Genomic DNA, 21,076 nt, shown 5'->3' on the forward strand with positions numbered 1-21,076 from the left:
AAAGAAAGCCGGACATGATGGATTGGTTTCTTGACCATGTTTTTGTTTGTGGAGATTTTTTTCAGACCTCACTGAAATGAGCAACTTCCAAAACAATATCCAAAACCGGCTGGTAATCTATTAAGTGGGTCGGGCTATTTGTCTGAGTTGACCATATAAGGGATATCCCCTCTCATTGACATCATACAGAGCCAAGAGTGGAAAAACTGTCTCAAACTGAGCTTTTATAGCTGTTTCTTAGTTCTCACCTCCCTCTTGTTGGGATCAGTGTTAATTTCGTTGACGAAATCTTTTTGTCATAGTTTTCGTCAACGACCCTTTTTTTCATGACAAAAATGACATGATAACTAAATAAAAACAACGTAAAAGGATAAAACGATGATGAAATTAATTGACACTTTCGTCAACGAATGAAAACGAAACAAAAATGCCTGGCGGGGATGACATCCAATCAGAACTTATTTAAGTTTGTGACAGGGCGGGACAATTAGGAAAACATCCAATCAAACGCACAGTTGAACAAATTTGCTCTAAACCCGGGAAGACCAAACTAGCCTGTGATTTGTTTTTACTTCGGATAGAACTGAGTTATGTAACCAGTGTCAGCAGGGAGAAAGAGAAGAGCCGATGTATGGACACATTTAACCTTTGACATTGTGACAAACAAAACGATGTGTAAACCATGTGGGGCGACTATCTCGGGTAAAAACACGGGAAAGCTTAAACAACATCTGCAAACCAGTCACCCAGACCTCCATGCAAAGGTCAGCATTTTAATGTCACGCAGGGTAAAGTGTTTTTCCAAGTTTAGCGTTTGTGTTTAGAGAAAATCTCCACACCGCGGTGGATTAGCCTTTCCTAATCTTAGTCCTGAACACTGCCCTGTACCTTTCAGAGCGTCCTGCTGTAAAACGCTCGGATTATCTCAGTAAGGTGGCGTTAATGATCAGGTGTTTAAGGAGTTATTCCATAACTTTAAATAAATATTTAATTTTGTGTAAGTGTGTATAATGACTAATTCAAGGGAACTGATGAAAAAGCATTTACATTTTACACCCTTTATATTTTAGTCGACTAAATCGACTGTAGATTTAGTCGACTATATTCTTACGATAATTCGTCGACTAAAACTAAAACTATTCAGATGACTAAATTATGACTAAAACTAAATCAAAATTTGCTGTCAAAATTAACACTGGCTGGGATGGGGGAGATCTGCCCGGCCTGGCAGTCACTGCTGATCATCACTGAAGCCTTCCTCAGGCCACAGTCTCAGGCCCAGATCGTTGCTCGCTCCATCTGCCGATGTTTATTGAAAGAGAATGGTGTGGTCCGAGCTTGTGGATTTTTAAATCTCACAGTCACCATCAGTACGAGGTTGTCATGGCACCCCCACTCCATTTTAAAGACATCAATGTAATGACTGAGTAATTTCTAAAATTACACAGTCAAGCTTTGGGTTCTTAAATTTATACATCGGCTTGGCAGTATTGAGAGAAGCAGTTCTGTTTCTAATTTTCCAGGAAATAAATCAAACTCCTTAAACTTTCAGTCAAAGGTCTGGGAAACTCTGCCTCTGATAATAGAACTCATATCAGTGTCTAATACCCTGCAGCTCCCTGGGAGACTCACCTAAGCTGCATTCGAGTGCAGTCTGAGCTGCTTTATTGGCTCTGGGAGAAAAAGAGTCTGTCTGGTCAGTGTGTTGATCCTGGAAACAGAGTGCGCTTAACTGCAGCTGTCTGTGCTCTTCTGTGATGTGTATGTGCCGTCTCTCGTCATTGAGGCCTCTGATGTCGAGTTTTCTTTATGTTTCTGCTGCCACAGCTCATCAGCCTCTGCAGAATAAAATCTGAGCTCAAGCTAACTGACCTTATTTGGGTATTTAACCAATATAGGTGCTGAGATCTGGTGACTGCAGAGGCCGTCTGAGTACAGTGAACTCATCATAATGTTTGTGCGCTTTGTGACATGGTGCGTTATCCTGATGGAAGCAGCCATCAGAAGATGGGCACAGTGAGATCAGCAACAATACTCAGGTAGGCTGTGGTGTTTAAATGATGCTCAGTTGGTCCTAAGGGGGGCAGAGTGTGCCAAGAAAATATCCCACACACCATGACATCACTACCAGCAGCCTGAACTGTTGACATGAGGCAGGATGGAGTCGTGCTTTCATGCGGTTGATGCCAAATTCTTTTTAGCTCTGGCGTTTCTCCTCTGACATCAACAAGGCATTTTCGCTGCTCACTGGACATTTTCTCTTTTTTAGACCATTCTCTGTAAACTTAGAGATGGTCGTGTGGGAAAATCCCAGAAGATCAGCAGTTCCTGAAATACTCAGACCAGCCCGTCAGGCACCAACAACCACGCCACTTAAATCACCATTTTTCCCCACTCTGAGCTGCAGTTTGAACTTCAGAAGGTCGTCTTGACCGTTTCTTCATGCCTGAATGCACTGAGTCGCTGCCATGTGATTGGCTGATTAGATATGTGTGATAATGAGCAGTTGGAGCCAGTTATAATAAATTATCAGTACAGTGCAAAGTCAAAGTCAGTCAAGTACATTACCAGCCAGCAGCCAGACTTATTGCTTCGTTTATCTCATCATTTTCATTTTACATGTGCTTGCAGTCATTTTCAGATGATTCCTTGTTTATTTGTAGCTGTTTTGCATCTTTCTCTACTTGCCTGTCTGCAGTTTTGATTGCCTTTCCAAGAAGATATCTTAGCAGTGGTTTCAAACACTGGCCCAGGACCCCAGCTCCATCAGGCCTATGACAGCCTTCGCCCGGTTGGCCCATTCAGTAATCCTTCCATGCTTCCCATAGCGCTAAGCCTCGGAAACCGGCCTCAACTTGTAACACCTTTCACTGGCTCTGCTCCAAGTGGGTGCTGTGACGTGTCTGTCAGGCCATGGGGTGACCAGATTTGCAGTAGTAGTTTATGGTAGAAAGTATTAGGTGAGTCACACACATAAGATAGAATTAGAGGAGGTTTAGGTGTGAGCTGTGTGTGCAAGGTGAGCGTTAGGTAAGTGGATGAGGGTCCAGTTAAAGAGGGATTTGCTTTAAAGCCTCCAATAACTACTCCTAAAAGCACACATATACACATGCACACACAGGCGCGCGTGCGCACACACACACACACACACACACACACCAGTCTCCGTGCTGAGAGGATTTCACTTCATCTATTCCGGTTAAAGTCATCTGTTATTCTGGATTAAAGTCTGCTTTGCATAACAATTCTTTGTATTTATCCCACAAGGAAGTGCGCACACACGCCTCTCATAAACATCGTGATGACTCACGAATGACCTCCACAGTTCCTGTAAGTCAGTGATTGTAGGTTCTCTATAAGTCTGTTTTACACTGAAATGAATCAGTGTTTAGCAATAATGGTGGTTTTTGTCGTAAAGCAAGCCAGCATGACACTGTAGATAGAGCTGCTGAGAGGAGAATTAAAGGAAAGCAGATTAGTGTGCCCAGTAACAACACCACTTTTAGGGAAATGGCCACTTTTGACTTGTTTACTTTTGCCTTGAAACACAGCATATTTGCCATGGATAGCTGCATTTGTCCTCAAATGCTGCTATCTGTGGCTAATTTCATCTGCTGCCTGAAACAAACAATTAAACCATCAAAGCAGAAAAAGCAAAAGTAAAATCTAGTTTCTGTGGTAAAATGTTTTCTTTTAGTGATGAGGGGAAAATAGTAAATATCTCCTGACCTGATATGAGCTGGAAAAAGCAGAAAACGAGTGAAGGGGGGCTGAAATGATCAGAAACTCAGCAGCAACAGCCGTCAAACAGAAATCATTCAGTAACTTTACGGTTCTGTTGGTGCCTTTCTGGGATTGTGGATCATAGGAAATTCCACTTATACAACCAAGGAAAAATGGCAGTCAGCGCTTCGAGATGGAAAACACCCGAGATTTCTTAAGAATTTAAGAAAGTCACTTAGTTATCACTTTCGCCTTAAGGCATGGTGCACCATCAGGCTGCAAAACACGCCAAACTGCTCTTGGACAGATGGGAGAAGCTGCTTTCGGAGGATGTTTTTGGTGCCATTCTTTATTCACGGCTGTGTTCTCAGGCAAATTGTGAGTGAGCCCACTTGCTTGGATGAGAAGCAACCACACAGGATGCTTTACTGTTGGCATGACACAGGACTGATGGTAGCACTCACCTTTTCATCTCCAGACAATCATTTTTCCAGATGCCCCAAACAATCGGAAAAGGGGCTTCATCAGAGTAAAATGACTTCCCGATCCCTGCACCTTTATGCAGAATATCAGTCTGTCCTTGGTGCTTTTGCAGACTTCTTCGCTGCCCTTCCTGAGACCAGGCCATCTCCCAAAAGTCTCCTCCTCACTGCGCAGGCAGATGCATTCATACCTGCCTGCTGCCATTCCTGAGTAAGCTCTGCACTGGTGGTGCCCCAGGCCTGCAGCTGAATCACCTTTAGGAGATGTTCCTGGTACTTGCTAGACTTTCTTGGGAACCCTGAAGCCTTTTTTCACAATAATCAAACCTCACTCCTCAAAGTTCTTGATGATCCAATATATATGGTTCATTTAGATGTAATCTAAATGAACCATATAAAACCCATGAATGTGAAGCCCTTTTTGTGCAAAGCAGTGATGACTCATTTGCAAACACTCTGCTGCATATTGAATTAATCTCGTAAAAGTTCAGGCCGGACTTTGCAGTTCATCGGGGAGGATTGGTGTAAAATTTATGATGTCCACTACTGTTGTTTTGCTGCACGGAGAAAAATAAAATGCACACATTACAATGTGGAAGGTTATATAAAACATGTGACTGACATCCAGTCTCCATGGCAAGGTTAGGACCCCTTAGGCGTCAGGGTCTGTCCGAGCTTTCATAAACCTCTGTGTTGTGGAGTCAGGGTCATCCTGGGACTGCCTGTGGGGGAACAGAGCGCAGAATAAGACTGACTGGGCGAGTGACCGCAAACGCAGCGCTCCCTGTGAAATTCCTCTGTCAATAGGGGCTTTTTCCAGGCCTGGTGCACCACAGCCCTCCGGAGACCCTCTGTTGACTGTATTTGCAGAGACTGAGAAAAAGACAGCCCATAGCTGCACTGCAAGTTCCCTCTGAAATGTAGGCCCTGCAAAAAGTGCAGAAGAAAAATGCCCCCATTTAATATCCACAACAAAATCTGATGCATTTCTCTTTTTTTTTTTTTTTTGCTCTTAACACTTCAGTCCCTGTGGTTTCCTACCTCCTAGACAGGAAGTGATGCATTTTATAGTTTTGATGTGTTCATATTTTAGCAGAAATAAAACATGCATCCATCATAACCACTCCTGCTCGCCACAGATCAGCTGCATAAGAAGAGACGAGCGCCACCTAGAGAAACTCAAACCGCAACAGGAGAAACTTCTGGAAAGACTGTCCGATTACTTTGCCACCCACGCTTTAAAAAGACAAGTGGCTGCTGGGAAATGCAGTGCAGAAACATTACAGGAACATAACAGGACGTCCCGGTAGCTTTAACATGTCTATAATACCACCGCTGATTAGAAGAGCCTGATTTTGAAAGGGCTCAAAAGTATTTTTAAGAAAGTTGGGAGTAATTTTATTAGCTCGTGTACTATAATGCCTTTTTTATGCTGTGCAGAAAGTGTGTAAACATGCAAAAATGCAATGCTTTTTCATTAAAAAAAATTTTTTTTTTTAAACTCCATAATTCTTTCCTTCAACCTCTCAGTTTGGGCAGGGCTGTTTTCAGGAAACACACATGCTGTAAATCATGTCATTCCTGCACAAATAAAGCTGTTTGTTTCATCCACCTCTGCTCAGGAAGGTTTGCCCAACAGCACAGCTCCACCTTGTGGTAAAGAACAAAACAACAACAAAAAATATATACTTATTTCTCCAATTAAAAACACAAACACATGCTTCATTTGTACAATAGTTTGATTTTATTCAACCATTTCAAATACTGATTTAAAAAGAAATCAGATTTAAAAATGAACTTAACAAAAGGTACAATAATTTTGTAGAGGCCATTCCAGACATATCCATTAAAGGATGTCATTTATCTTTTTCTACACACTTGGGTGGTGCAGACTTAAACTTAAAAAAATATGCATTAGGATTTCTTTTCTTTGAGTGCTTTAGATATGGCTGCTCTTGTTCCAAAACAAATAGAAAGCTTTAACTTCTGTGATATTAATGTATGAAGTGTTCTCAAATTTTAAAAAATAAAAAAAAATAAAATCAATAAATATAGCCAGCTTGTTATGGCTTTTATAACCAGCTTAATATGAAATTTAGTCATCTGTGTACCATGAACATACATGTGTGTGATATCACATTTATTTCAGTCAAGTCTTCCATGTCTGCAGGTATATTTGAATGAGTTTGAGACGGTAGGCAGGATGTTGACCGTGTGTGCGATCAGTGTCCATTTGCATTGCTCCTGATTGAAGTCTGACAGGTTGAGGGTGCTCAGCGAACAATGAAAGAGGCCAAACACAGACTGTATATAAAAGCTGGACAAAGCTGCAGTGACGTCACCCCAGACGTGATGAGTCAGATGTGGATCTGACTCCGAAACAGAGGAACACTGCACACTCATGTGGTAGCATCTTGCCAATCAGAAGGTAGCCCTAACACAGACCTTTATGGCTCTTAATATGGACTATAATTTAACTGAACATCAGACTGTATGCATGTAGACTTAAAAAAGCGACTGAGGCCATAAATTCATGTAGAAAATGTTTACTGAGATCAGATTATGTGAGGAGCAGGGTCAGACTTCTACAGTAATGACAGGAGTAGCCCCCTGCTGGCGATACGAGAGGGTGCAGCTTTAAGGCACTTCCACACTGGCTTCACTGCTGAAACCCAGAAGCTATGTCCATGTTTTTTGGGTTTTTTTCTACAGTCTGTGGTTGAGAAACACCTCAAAGTGTGGTTAAGGGCTCTGATCTCAAGTCTTCCTTTTCATTTGAAAACACTTCCAGCTGATTGAAAATATCATAAAGGTGACTCAAGCGCTGCTCGTCTCACTTCTCAAAGCTGCTGGGCTTGTACAGTTTTGAGCGCTTGATTTCTTGTAAACGGTTAGATTTAACTGAAAAGCTGAGTCAGAGGACTCAACTCAAACTTAAGGAGGTGAAGCGGTTCAGGACAGAATTTGGGGGGAGGTAATTAAACACATATAATACCTGCGCCGAGGCTGTCTTCAGATATTTTTATTTTTTTTAAAGGCACATTCAAAATAAGCTCTCTTGTCTGTTTCTCTTTAACATCAATGAGCTTCATTTAACACTGATATCAGATTTGGACCTTCTTCCAGCTCACCAGACAGACTCTGCTCAATCCAAATTTATGATCATATCATATGATAAATATGGGTGTATTTAGTCATATTTATCTTGAATTAACAGCTCTTGCATTACGAGAGCAAAAACACAACTTGACTGACATACTTGACTCGGCACTTAAACTCATGCCTCAGATTTTGAATTTTATCTGGTCTTCTTGTATTTTTTCCTGTTATTCAAAGTGGAGAGGATAATTTGTCTCCTAAGTGGGGGTTTAGGGGAAAACAGATATCAGTAATTCATGTCCAACGAGACAAAACTATTGCCAGCCGTAACATTTTTCTCTGGGTTAGTTCGCCAAGCTGATAAATGAAAATCACTGATAAGCGCAACAAAGCAAAACACAAACCTGCCTTAAAGTGCATCTGACCGATCTGCGGGACGCCGAGTCAGATGTGAGCTAAGATATGTTGAGGGAGTCTCACAGGCACTGTAGTCCTGAGGGGTTCTTCTTAAGACAGGAAGATTATTATGTCCCAATCTTTAATTAAGGCTGTAGAAATAACTTGCCCTGTGCACTGGTAACACACAAGAGAATTTCCAGAGTAACTGTGATAGATTAATGTGTTAACGAGATAACAAAGTAGCTCCCTTTTAACCTGTTCAAGGACTGGTTTCCCATAGAATTCTATAAGACCACAAGTCTTATTGCATCCACAGGTATCGCCCCCCGGTGGGCATTAAAAAGAATACAGGTTTAAGGTACTTTGGTGTTAGCTTCAGTTTTCAGACCTGTAAGGTATGTCCACCTTTTATATCATTTATAGCGAGCATGCACCCCCAGCCGCTGTTGTGGCTGAAGGTCTAGTGTTTTTTTTTTTTTAGGCCAGCTAACACAAAGAAAGTCTGGCTATGCTTCACAGTACACCTCAAGGGTCCAACCACACAGGTATTTCCACTTTGCCTTTAACTGCCATACTGAACCGCTAAACGTGAAGGGGACTGGTTTCAGTAGTTTGCATACGCTGTATCAGGGGGTCCTGTTTGCAGTTCTCTGAGGGCACCTTAAAGCGCTTTACAGTGTAATAACATGTGGTCCCTTTAAATTTGGACAACGGTCTCAAAGACATTAAAAAAGAGGACAAACTGAAGACAGAGCAAGCAATTTGTGGCTGGCTTCAGCACGAATGGTGTGAAAGGAGACGCCATCAATAAAGTGGTCAGCAGAGCACCCTCAAGTCCGGCGACACACTAACCTTCACGGCCAAGATGAGCGGTGCAGAATGCCAAATGGACACTGTGCGGGCAATTTTAATGTTTCGGTATTTTACTCTGGGAAAAGTGTCAAGGCGACAGCTAGGAACACATTTCAGAGACGACACAAACACTTCAAAGACCACCGACAGAGGCAGCTGATTGTAGCAGAGCTGTACTTTGACAATACTCATGGCTGGTGCTGTTGGAAATCAGCAAAAGCAGAATCAGACACAAAACTGATGAGGTCTATGTCTATTGTATTGCACATACAGAGAAAAATGCTCGTTCAAGTTTGCATACGATAGTTACAAAACATCCCTTTAAAGAACCACAAGCGAAGGCTGAAGAAAAACACACACACACACAAAAAGAAACATCCTTAAAACAGATACAACTTAATGAACCACAAGGCTGAGAAGTGGTGAGACGGGAAAGAAGGAACACCTTCTTGAAGTGACGAGCTGCTGCTGTGGCTCAGGTCAGTTTTATACCTTCCATGATGGTGCTGCAGGATGACGGTGTGACAGGAGCGGTGAGTGAAAACAGAGAGAACGAGGCGAAGTGTTATTCTGCAACACGACCCAGAACCGACGCACACAGTGCTCTCGTGTTTTTGGCTTTCCTCCTTTGAGTGCAGAAATAGAACAATAAAAACTTTAAGTGTGAAATATTCCACAAAATGACTCGACGTGGCTACGTCTGAACTGAGCAAAATCAGCCGTGTGTACTCTGCAGTGGGTAAATATCATGTCAATTGTTTTTAAAATTTATTTCAAACTTATTTACATTTTAAGGTTCCTCCTTTTTCCTCCTACACGCGTCAGATGAACTGAGAGGACTTGTGTGCAAACACACTGCTCAGGAAAGCAGTCTCATAATGCCTCCGACTGTAAATACAAGACAGGATAATTGTGTAAAGCATGATGTCTTACATACCGAGTGATCCATGGATATCATTCAGGCAAAATCATCTTGAGACTGCGCTCCAGTGTGAATATAGCCACAGAGATCTAACATGTATTCAGACTGTCAGACTGGAGGGGAACATCGAGGAGCTGCCAGTTTGTGGCTCGCCAGTCTGGGAGTCCATTAGCTACTATCTGATAGCCTATCCTCTGGGGACAATGTTCAATTTTTCAGGCATTCCAGCATCAGCCAAGCTTCAACTTCCTATTTTGTGCACTAGTCATCATTTATGAACATTGATGAATTTTTAAAAAAAGAAAAGAAAAAAAAAAAGAGCTAAATAGTTGTCAGATGATAGCCAGTGGTTTAAGGACTGCAATCCCTCTTTTGCTCTCCACACATGCTACTTTATCCATGCAAACAAAGTCTGCTAAAAGGTGATTGGTAAAGGGAACTCCGACTTCTAGCAGCTACAAATGAAAAGCAGAAATGTTCCACTACCAAAGATCTTGCAGCTCGTCTACAAATTGTGCGGATTTATGTGCAGATATCACATCTCACGTGTTTGTTTCCTCTGGCGACCACTGCGGCTGGTGACGAAGCTGATGGCTCTTTGCCCTCTAAACAATTATTGTTGCTCTTTGAGAGTCGGTTAGAGTCCGGGCATGAACACTAACAGATGTGCTATGATGTAAAGAAAACAGGCAGTACTTCACTGCTCAGTGTGAAACCGAGCCAGACAAACAAACTCGAGGTAATCTCTCCTTGTTCTCCGCATCTACACCGGCTTACAGGAAAGCCGCCACATCAAAGACGTTATTGCCTCAAGCACCAGTTTGGGTTTGGTTTCTTTTCCAGTCAAATCTATGCAATATGATTATATTAAAGCCTGTTAAATGGAAACTCCAGCAGTATTAGTACGAGCTACCAAGTGCCAACAGGTTTCCCATAAAGCAGCTGTCTTTCCCTGCATGCTTAAGACCAAATGCCACACCTCCAGTTTCATATCTCATCATCTCATTAATAAAGCTGCCTTCCCGATCCGCAGAAGGCATCACACGGCCGCTTTAACAGCAGCAGGTACGACATGCAGGGGTCACCAGTGCGGCCGGTCTCACCGAAAATCAGCTTTCGGCTCTTTGCTTTCGCTCACCGCTCCACATCAAACCGTCTGCATGCTGGTGAAGAAAACGTGACATCCAAAGGGCTGGATTTACATTCATCAAGTGGTGGAAAGAAAAAAAACAACTATAAGCAACTGAAGTGATTATATAAGGCCTGTGCTGCCCCCTCCTGCTGGTCAGGGTGTCACTACGGAGTCAGTAATGCAGCAGTTAAGACAACACCTTTTCCATGGGAATTCCTCTTTCTGATAAATAAATGGCATGAGCGACTTAAGCTATGACTTTTACCCCAGCCTCGTCTCTCAATGCATCATATAGGTCAGTTTCATAATCTTCTTGCACCCCCACACACATACACAACCATCCTGTTTTGTCTGCAAGACTTAAAACATCTTTTAAAAGAAAGAAAGAAAGAAAAAAAGGCAACACTTATAGCTTAGATTGATCTAAGGGTTCCTGAATCTAAAAAAATAGCCTAGCAGTCAAACTTGCAGGTGCTTAACCCTTTTTTTTGTCTTGTAGAAGGCACACAAACTACCACAAAAGTACTAATCTTTAAATGTGCAAAAAAGCCCAGTTTACATTATTTCCTCAATAAGAGAAAGAAGAGAAAAAAAGAAGGTTCAGCACGGCATTTCCTGCCTTCCTCTCCTGTTTCTGTGGAAGAGAAAGAGCAACCGTGCAGAGTTTATGAGTGTCATAGTAAAAATATGCTCTACAACCGACGCCTCTGCGATTCCTCTGTTGGCACTCTGCTAGCAGGCTAAAGGGCAAAGGCAGAGTCTGCATGTGCCGCTCAGATGTGCACATTTTGTATGTGGCTAAGAAAAGGCCGCGCGCCGGCACGAGGAGCTCTGCTTTGATTTGCAAAGATGACGAGCATCTCTGGTTCGTGTTGTGACTGGAACAACTCAGCAGACACAAAAAACACACATAGGTAAGATTAAAAAAATAAAAGCAGCACTTTTGAGTTCCTCCCTTGTGTGTTTTTTGTTTGCTCCAAAGTAGTTTTGTACCCCTCACAGTTTTATTTTTCCTTTCAGTAACAGTAGCTGTTGTCAAGAAGAACAAGTTATCCAGCATCGGGAGGCACCTCTGGTCCTTCATAGACTGCATCGCTCCTCCATCAGTCCCTCTTTGTCCTCAGTTATTCAGGTACAGGTGAGGAGGCGGTGGTTGTCGTCGACGGTTTGGGGGCTTGGAGTGCCTGCGGGTTGACGATGACCTGGATCACAAAGTCCTTCTGGATCTTAGTGTCTTGCAGCCGCGTCTTGTCCGTGAGCAGCTTTCCGGAGAAGAACCAGCGCTGGTGGGCAGCATCGATGTCTTCCTGGGCTTGCAGCTGCTTCTTCAGCTGACCTATGGTGTCCACCATGCTGACACTGAGACGCAGGTCCTTTCCTGTGGACAGCCGCACCTACAGAGGAGCAGGGAGCAAAACAGTGATTTAACAAGGGCTGCACGGAAAGGTGAACCAAGTCCCAAATGTAGATAATTTAAAAGCATTAGCATTTTACAGTTTTACCCGCATATGTTGCACTGTCACCAAGTGTTTCCTCTGTATTATTGTAGGGTCTTTACTTTACAATATAAAAGTGCCTTGAGGTGACTGTTATGATTTGGTGCTATATAAATAAAACTGAACTGAATCAGTTAATTGGGTGAATTTAATTAGCATCGCCTGGCTGCTATTTACCCTCCTAATTCCTATACAAGCAGTAAGGGTGTAATTAGATTTTCACACACTGTTTATGCATTTTTGGCTTAATTTGTATTAAATTAATAATGACGTGACAGGGATCTAGCCAGAAAAATTTCACAGGCCGGCGTGATCGTACAACCGGGGGTTGTCAGTTATCAATATTTAATACAACTCAAATATTTTCAGTTGCTCTGAATTAAATTTAGACTAGCTAATCTATTTAATTACTTTGCATACTGGGGTTTACTTATCACGGCACCTTGAGCTGGAATTCCTTCTTGGATGCTACTGGGGGTTCAGGGCTGTCGCTGGGGTCCTCATCACTGCGCTCTGAGATGAGGTTAATGGGTGGCGCCAGGCAGTAGACGGGCAGCTGGTAGCGGTTCCCAAGTTCATCGTAACACTCTGTCAGAGTACCTGAGGAGAGGACACCAAAGAAAAAAAAAAAACAGACAGGCTGTCACTTAAAACTATTAATTAAAAAAAAATAAAAATAAAAAATGGTTTATGCAACCTGTGTGAGTGTGAGGTGAGAACTGTATTGTATGTCTATACTGTGTGTTTTGTCCTCACCATGTGGCAGTGTGATACTGGCTCCGTCCACTATAGCCTGGGCTAATTCGTGGTCGTTACACTCCAGCGCCACAGCAGCTGCTTTCAGAGCATCCCAGATCTCTTTCCGCCCCTCAAAGGCCGGAGCTGTGTCCCAGAATTCATCCCGCTTGCTCCGTAGCTGGCCCTCCGTCATTGGGTAATCGCTCTTCCACTTAGGACGATCTTTTTTCAGAGGCTCATTACGTCCTGAGATGGGTAAAGGAGGAGTTGCCCTTAGACTTTGATGCACTTAGATAGGTTCATGACTTTCACACTCATAGCACAGTCATCATTCTCCAATCATAAAACAAGCAGCAAACCGTTTCACAGTCCTCATTATCATGTGTAAATGTGTCCCTCAGAATGCAAACAGATGGGTTAATGAGGAAAGCCCAAACTTAAGTCAGTACTTTCATCTCCTCGCTGTGATAAACAGAGCTGCCAGATAAGAAACTCTAGCTGTTATCAGAGATAGAACATCCTGCCCCACCCAAACATGCCCTCTCGATCTAAAATTAGGAGGCCATTCAGAGTTTTTTTTTACTCTGAATCTGTCTATGTAACCTTACCTTCATGTTTCCCACTATTCAGTATTAACACAGAGCACACCTAGGCCACGAGAGCACTTACTGATGTGGAGGTAAAGTATAAGGGCTGCATAAAGACAACAGGCTAGCATCAGGACAGTATGACAGTTTTGGCCGCTGCAGTTACTCATTGAATTTTCAGTGATTTTTCAATACAGGGTTTGTGTCATAGCTGGCTCTGACAGAAGCTACTATAGTTCAAAAATAAAATATAACCAGTTAGAAATTAGTGTAAAAGCTCCCCTACAGAATTAAATACTAAACTTGCCTATAGTTACAAATGCCTCAGACAGAGACGCCAGCCCCTGAGGAGTGGAGTGATGGAAAATAAGAGCATACAAAAGGGTCACCTCACATTCAGAGGGTTGCCTTTCTTTCAAACTAATTATTTATAGTGCAGGCTGCTCAGGAGGAGTAATCTGGAGGCCGTGGACTGGTGTAGGATTAGCAGTTCAAGGAGAGTGAATCCCAAGTAAAGCAAGAATAGCTTCTTCACTACCACTGCACTAAAAAAATGAAAGCAGATGTGGTGTCTACAGGAGACAAAAAGAATTTGGGTTGCAAATAAAACAGGTCAAGTGCAATTATACTACATACATTACAGACAAGGTGGCAATATTTTTAAAATTAATTAATACCACGAAAAGCCAACTCTAAAACAAGAAGTTTAACACAAGTCATCTATAGAAATATTGCAGCTATGTAATCAGGACCAATCCTTCAGCACATTCACACTGCCCAGTGACAGTGCCCGTGTGGACTCAACCCTGTGGCTGGTTATCACAGTGGATCCACTGTGGTTATCACCACAGTGGATCTTTCAGCTTTCTGCAGCTAAAGATACAGCCCACCTCTGCAGATTAAAGGTTTTTTTCTGGATCATCTATACTTTTAAAAAGCATGCATTATTATTACACTAGTACCAGTATCTTAATATGCTCAGTTTACTTCAGGTCACTCGACTCTAAAAGGTTTCTGAGAGATCCACCTGCTCCTAGTTTGTAGCTCTTTGACATTAGCATGTAATGTATTGGCTGTTATACACTTATTGCATCAGTATCACGTAACAAAACACTTCATGCACCTACAGGCTTTGAGGTTCCAAAAACTCTCGAGTTCGTGGCAAACCGCATCGTGCAACATGGCTCTATAAAATTTGGGTTCGCCTCTTTATTTATAAGCTGCAACACATGCTGCGAACCCTCTGCTATTTGCTTTCATTCTGCTGAGGCATCGTGATGATAACACGCCATACACATGAGGGTTCTGTTACAACAACTAAACTGTCTTCTTTTTTTAGTTTTGCATGTTTGCCCTCGACTTTTCCTAACTGTTTTTGTTTCCTCACCCACAGTGGCATGCCATTTCCTCCTGAATTCCTTTCTACTGGTTAGCACAGTACTGTGCAAAAGTCTCGAGCCACCCCTCATTTCTTTATACTTTGCTTCCAAGGAGCCAGTCTTTGTTGTAATTGTTAATGGGGCCTTAAGCCATAGTTCTCAAGGCTTTGTGAAGGTCTTTCAAAGTTTTTCCTTCAGGCATTGGCTGCTTGTTTGCTTATTTTCAGTCCACTCCTTCTTTTGTTTGTTTAAGCCATTAAACAATGAATTATGAATCAATCAAGCATAAAGAAAGGGCACCTAATTCAAGGGATGAACCACTGCTGTGTCTGAGAAACAACTTAGCAAAATTGTATCTTTAGGTACTTTGTTACAAGCAGGTTGTCACAAAAACACATCATTTGCTCCCATTTCCTTAGCCAAAGATAACACAGCTTGAAATAAAATAATACGTTGGCGCTAAGAAGCCGAAGAGCTATTAGCTGAAAACTTGGCAAATCCTTGAAAAGAATCTGAGGAAACTGGACAGGTGGATGACAAAAGAATAAGTGTCAGGCCTAAAATGCTATCTACAGCAGATGAACAGTATCTGAAAGTCATGTCCTTCATCATAGTCCTGACAGAGGACCTAAGAGATACATCTGGTCCTTCAGTTGATCCATCTACTGTTCAGTGGAAGGGTGGCTGCCTGGAAGTCATTCTTAAGGAGGGGAAACGGGGCAAAAAGACTGAGGTATGCCAAATTACACAAGAACTGGACTGAAAATCAGCTGCAAGAGATCTGACAGAGTGGAGTTATGAATCCAAATTTGAAATTTTTGGTTCAAATTGTCATCAGTAAGTACAGAGGAGGTCAGCAGAGAGGTACAACAGTGAGTGTCTATAGCAGTCTACTGCATTTCAGCCAGTGATGCTGGAAGCTCTCCCTCACGATGCAATGCAAGATCCCAAACCAAAAAAATATCCAACGATTCTTGTATACGAAGGTTTAAAGTCTCTGTTCCAGCAGCAACACAAATCTAGAGGAACTCAAGATTGCTATTCAGATCATTTAAATGAGAAGTGCATAACTTTCGAGGCGTTACTAGAGAGAATCAGGCATGCCGTTTCCCCCCATTTTCAGCCTTTATGCTTGAGTTCTGTCAAATAAGGTAACACAGACTTTGACCTCAGACTGGTTATTCCTGCTCGTGTTCCACCAACATGAGCAGCTCAGGAGATTGAAGTTTAACAAAAAAAAAAAAAAAAAAAAAATCCTCAGATGAGGGGATGGGTTAATGAACAGAGACAAACAGCAGCATTTTTCTGCAGTATACTTCTGTGAATCTGCACTTTCTTATAAACAGCTAAACTATGTACAAAAACTACAGAGTGAAACCGCACGCTAAAAATGTTTAGCTTATAGGAGAATACTGTAGAAACTGCACCACGGTTAGAGAGCCCGAGTGGCAGAAATAAAATTTATGGGAATAAGTGCGGTTTTGTGTGTCTGTGTGTAGAAAGACAGGACGCGTTGCACCACAACTAAATAAATAAAGCAACACATTACAGACACATGAAGCAATATGAAGGTGTTATTCATCATGCTGGGCTCGTAGAAGCCACATGATGAGGCTGCACTGAAGCTTCTTGTATTTACGAGCATCACTGAAATGCCTCATAAAATTGGAACAGCTACAAGGCTTCCTTGTGTTGCAAAAAACCCACACCTGACAGCTACAGGTGGCTGACAAAGGATTACCTCATTCTTGGAACACGTTTTCATTTAATAAGTTGCTTTGAACCTGCAAAGACATTTACCAGCTTCACACATTCACTTGATATGAGGCAAACAATCAGTGGGCAAGGTGTGGTTTTCTAGCTGTTCTTTTAAAGAGCAACAAAGATAAGACCAAACTGACACTGACCAAATCAACGTGTGGATGTATGGACACACACTCCCCCGCTTACGTAAAGTGAAAATGTGTGGGCTCATTCTTGTAAGCAATTATCTTATCACCACATTATTTCCTTCAGCTTTCTGCAGCTAAAGCTACAGTTAGCCTCTAAAAGCCACTTTCAGCTGCTCCCTTATTCACAAGGGGTCGTCACAGCGGGTAGCTCTGCGTGTTTGATTTTATGCTGCATGCACTTCCTAATGCAACCCCCAAAGGGATTTGTGTCTCCTCCTGAGATCAACGGATACAGTCAGCCTCTGTAAGTTGAAAATGGTCTCTGGAGGAACTCTAATATTTTAGAGAACCTTTTGAGTACATGGAGTAAAAGTAATTTATCTTGATACTAAGACTGGGTGATTCATTTTATTTTCAGTTACAATTTTGGTTTTCAGCAAATATGATAAAATAATCAGAATCAGGAAATGATTCTTGTGCAATAAAAATCAACAAACGCTTTTCCCTCGCTAAAAGCCAAAGCATTTATTGTATATTATATGGACAAAAGTACGCTCAGCCATAGAAAACCCATGCAGCGAAGCTCCCGGTATGCAGTTTTTGTGCTGATGTTGAGCCAGCGAAGGATCCCACTCTAACTGTATGTGGTCTTCCACTTTGTGGCTGAGTAGCTGTGGTTCCTAAATGCACAGAGACCACTAACAGTTGGTCCTGGAATATCTAGGAGGAAAATGGTGGCATCCTATTATAGTACTGTGCTTGAATTCAGTGGCCTCTTTAAAACGACTCATTCTTTCACAAATGTTTGCATAGGCAGACTGCATGGCTGGGGGACTGATTTTATACACCTGTGCAATGGGCCTGAAAACACCTGAATCCAAAGATTGAGAGGTGTGGCCCAACACTTTTGTCCATGTGTATGTTGGGTTTCTCACTCGATTAGTGATCAAACTCTAAATAGGAATGTGTTAGAGACAGTTGTGAAACAGGTTTGGTTGAACCAGAGTGATGATGTATTGGTATAGTTGTAATCCTGCTCAGCACGAGAGACAGCTGGATCCAGATGGTGCTGAAAGTCACTCACAGGAAGGCTGGTTTGAGGTTTGATCAATATCTGTTTTTGACTTAAATTGAAAACCACTGTTACAGAGATACTTTTTAAAACAAACTTGTAAACACAGATAGACAATGTTGACTAAAATAACGTGTTTCTCCTTAATCAAGCTGTTTTCTGGAGACACTGCATTCATAACAGACAGCCTACCTTGGAACTGGCAGGTTTCACTTTCCTTTAGAGCTCAGCTTACTTTCCAGTGAATTGTTTTCTTAATTCTTGAAATCTTAAACATAACTGCTGATCAATATCTACCCTTGTTATTAAGTGATACAATCAATATTTAAGAAATTGGAAATTGTACATTCATAATCACATTTCAGTTACATCTGTGCTGCTTCTAAATACTTTATTATACTACCATAACACCATCCCTCTATTGTGACAAATGGTCATTTCTGTGGGTGGCTGTGCAGCTTTATTTATTGTCCAAACTTGTTCTTCCAGTTTTTTCCACCCCGATGATGCAAATTAACCTCTTTTTGTCCCTCTGAGTATGTGGTACAGAGGCCAAACCCATGCATTACAATGCAACACAAATTATCAAATTCTGTCATCCAGATCAAATGAGTAAATAATCTTAGCACTAACTGTGAAAAACTGAGAGATCCCATATGAGCCATCTAATGCAATTTGCCTCTTCCTCCTGAGTGGTTGTGTTTCTTTATGAGTATGTATGAAGCAAAGGAGACTCAGTACGAGCCAATGCGGGGCATGATGTGACTTGTTCTCCTTGATTGAAGCCTTGTTTAGCAGAACGTGTCTGTTGATTCCAATCAAGTTGGGAAATCAACATGAGCCACTGCCAGAAAGCCCGGGTATCTTGGCTATGACCGCTTTAACTTTAAATAGCTACTCTGGCACAGGACAAAGAAACTTACTTTGAAGGTCATATTGGCATCAAAAATCTATGTTAGATGCTAATTTTAGGATAAGCAGGGGTCAGAAAGTCTACTCAAACAACGCCTTTTTTTATATGGAGAAAGCTGGAAACAATCTCAAAAACCTCCCATCTTTCTGATGCAAACTGGAGACAATTCCCACTGGAAAAAGACAGACTGAAAAACTTTCCAGCAGTAACAAATCAAGGGAACAGAACCTGCAACCAAATGAATAACAGACATTTAGTTTCCAAAGCAGCCACTATGAGGCAAACATTGAATTGAAGTGCACCTGCACTGTATTCAAACAACTGAGCATGCTTTTATAGCACTCTGACAGAAATCTGAGAAAGCAGGAAAGTCTTTTCCCCTAAGTGAGCACATTGTAAAAAGGTCAAACAATATAATCAGCATGTTTTTTTGGAAACTGAAGTTCCCAACATTTAAACAAGTCAACTGTACAGGACACGCATGCTGATGGTTAACTTCAGTTTGGTTGCCAAATTAAAAAAAAAAAAAAAAAGGAGGACTTCAGCATTGTTTTAACTTCCAGGAAGTTAACACACACGAACTCAAATCGTTGATGTGAAAAATGAGCAATTTTTGGAATCAATGCAGCTTTGCTGGCTGTTACAGTAACCACAAGGTTTTAATATAGAGAAGAAAAAAATAAATAAATCACTCAATAAGATTACTGTTTTCAGATGTTATCTGAATAACCAACTTCACATTCTGGGAACAGATGAGAAAGGAACCTTTTCTGAACTTCCCCCCTTTTACTGATGCAGAGGAAAACACATCTAAGTCACACAACATTTACACGTACAGCACAATCCAGGTTCCTCACCTAAAAAGTAAACTGGTGTTGTGCCAAAAAGTGATCGTCTGCCAAAAAGTGATTGCCAGAAAATGATTGCCCATATTTAAACTGTTGTAAATGACTTGCTGATCTATAATCTGTGAAAAATATGTCAAACATATCTCTCATGAATGATATCAAGTCATTTTGAGTAACAAACAACATTTCTGTCACAAGGTAGAAGCTGCAATCAGTTTTTGGCACAGACTTTTATATATTCTTTATTTATCAGGGTAAAAACTGCGATTGGCCAGATTTTTAAAGAGATATGTGGTCAAGAGGGCAGCAGAAATCAGATCAAATATGACATTACACTCTATAAAGATATTTTCAGTGACCAAAGAGGACTGGATTTATTATACGTACGTGCAATAATGCAGAGTCATAAACATACTCGAATAACAGGTCATTTCTTTATTTTATATCTAAGCCCTTCATAAATCCTATTGACTACACTCTATTCACCAATATGAGCAAATACATTACACATAAAAGCACATAGAAACATCAAAAATCACTTTCTGGCAGACAATCACTTTTTGGCACAACACTGGCACCTGTCAACCTGTTTTTACTTTCTGTAACTTTAATCAACCCATCTGAGGTAAGCCCTTCAACGCAATTCACGTATGTTTGATTTTACCAGTTTCCAGCTTTGGGTGTTTTAATGAAGCCCCCTGCACATTTACACAACAGCTACACAACGTTGCCTTACCTCCTCGTCCACCGTTCCTGGACGAGCCTCGGCTCTGTGATTCTTCCCAGCCTTCCAAGTATCTTCCCATACATCCCCCCATCGTTAACGGGCTCCAGGTCGTTTCCACGGGTCTTAGCAGCCAAACAGGGGCCCCATTGCGGACAAGGACGACGAACTAGGTCCGATGTAGAAGATGGGTCATTCGTAACCGCAGTGACGGTGGCAGTTACTGTTTAAATCACGTTATGCTAATCTATAGGTTGAGATTATGTCTCAAGTGTCCTCTTTGCGAGTAACTTCAGAGTTCACAGTTCGTGGCCCGCACCGATGTGCCAAGAGTCTGAGCAATCCGCAGCACCTGCCCCCGGCTCGTTGTTAGTTTTAGGAAACGGCCAGCATGTTTCCACTGTCTACCGCGCTCGTTAAGCTGGGCTGAGTTGTAAATGTTGCTGCTAACCCGTTCAAACGGAGCGCACCTTTCTCGCTAACAGGCTAACAGGGCCAGAACGCTAGCTACCACAGCGCAAGTAAACACAAACTTCCGCGCACACGAGCTCATTTCCCGCATGTTCCCTCTCCCATAACCGCAGCCGGTCTTTACAGTCTCCCCGTGTCCGCCCTGCGAAGGTGTGCTTCAGCTCTCTGACGCTCTCGTTGCAGTCTTTCCTTTAAATCCTCCAAACAATACTCCTCACTTCACTGGTAAAAGGTGACCAGCGGCGGTCTGCTAGCGCCACCGAACTTTTTTTTTTTTTTACGCTTGCGCAAAAGCATCCAGCCAGGTGTTGGTTTCTTTTGCGTCAGGACTTGACGTAATTATGAAT

The 21,076-nt window shown here is 42.0% G+C and overlaps 1 protein-coding gene across 2 annotated transcripts; it reads right to left on the reverse strand.

Moving 5' to 3' along the window:
• Positions 1-6,019: 6,019 nt before the first annotated feature.
• Positions 6,020-20,999, reverse strand: ubtd1b (ubiquitin domain containing 1b). Of its 2 annotated transcripts, XM_030755355.1 has the most exons (5): positions 20,271-20,999; positions 12,862-13,089; positions 12,548-12,705; positions 11,729-12,003; positions 6,020-10,285 (listed from the first exon to the last, which is right to left on the reverse strand). In XM_030755355.1, the coding sequence occupies exons 1-4, from the start codon at positions 20,350-20,352 to the stop codon at positions 11,734-11,736; spliced, it is 738 nt and encodes a 245-aa protein (XP_030611215.1). In that variant the 5' UTR covers positions 20,353-20,999; the 3' UTR covers positions 6,020-10,285; positions 11,729-11,733. The 2 variants fall into 2 exon arrangements, with proteins under 2 accessions (XP_030611215.1, XP_030611214.1); XM_030755354.1 differs by having other exon boundaries at positions 6,020-12,003.
• Between the last annotated feature and the right edge of the window lie 77 nt (positions 21,000-21,076).

The sequence above is a fragment of the Archocentrus centrarchus genome, chromosome 19, assembly GCF_007364275.1.
Source record: "Archocentrus centrarchus isolate MPI-CPG fArcCen1 chromosome 19, fArcCen1, whole genome shotgun sequence".
NCBI lineage: Eukaryota > Metazoa > Chordata > Actinopteri > Cichliformes > Cichlidae > Archocentrus > Archocentrus centrarchus.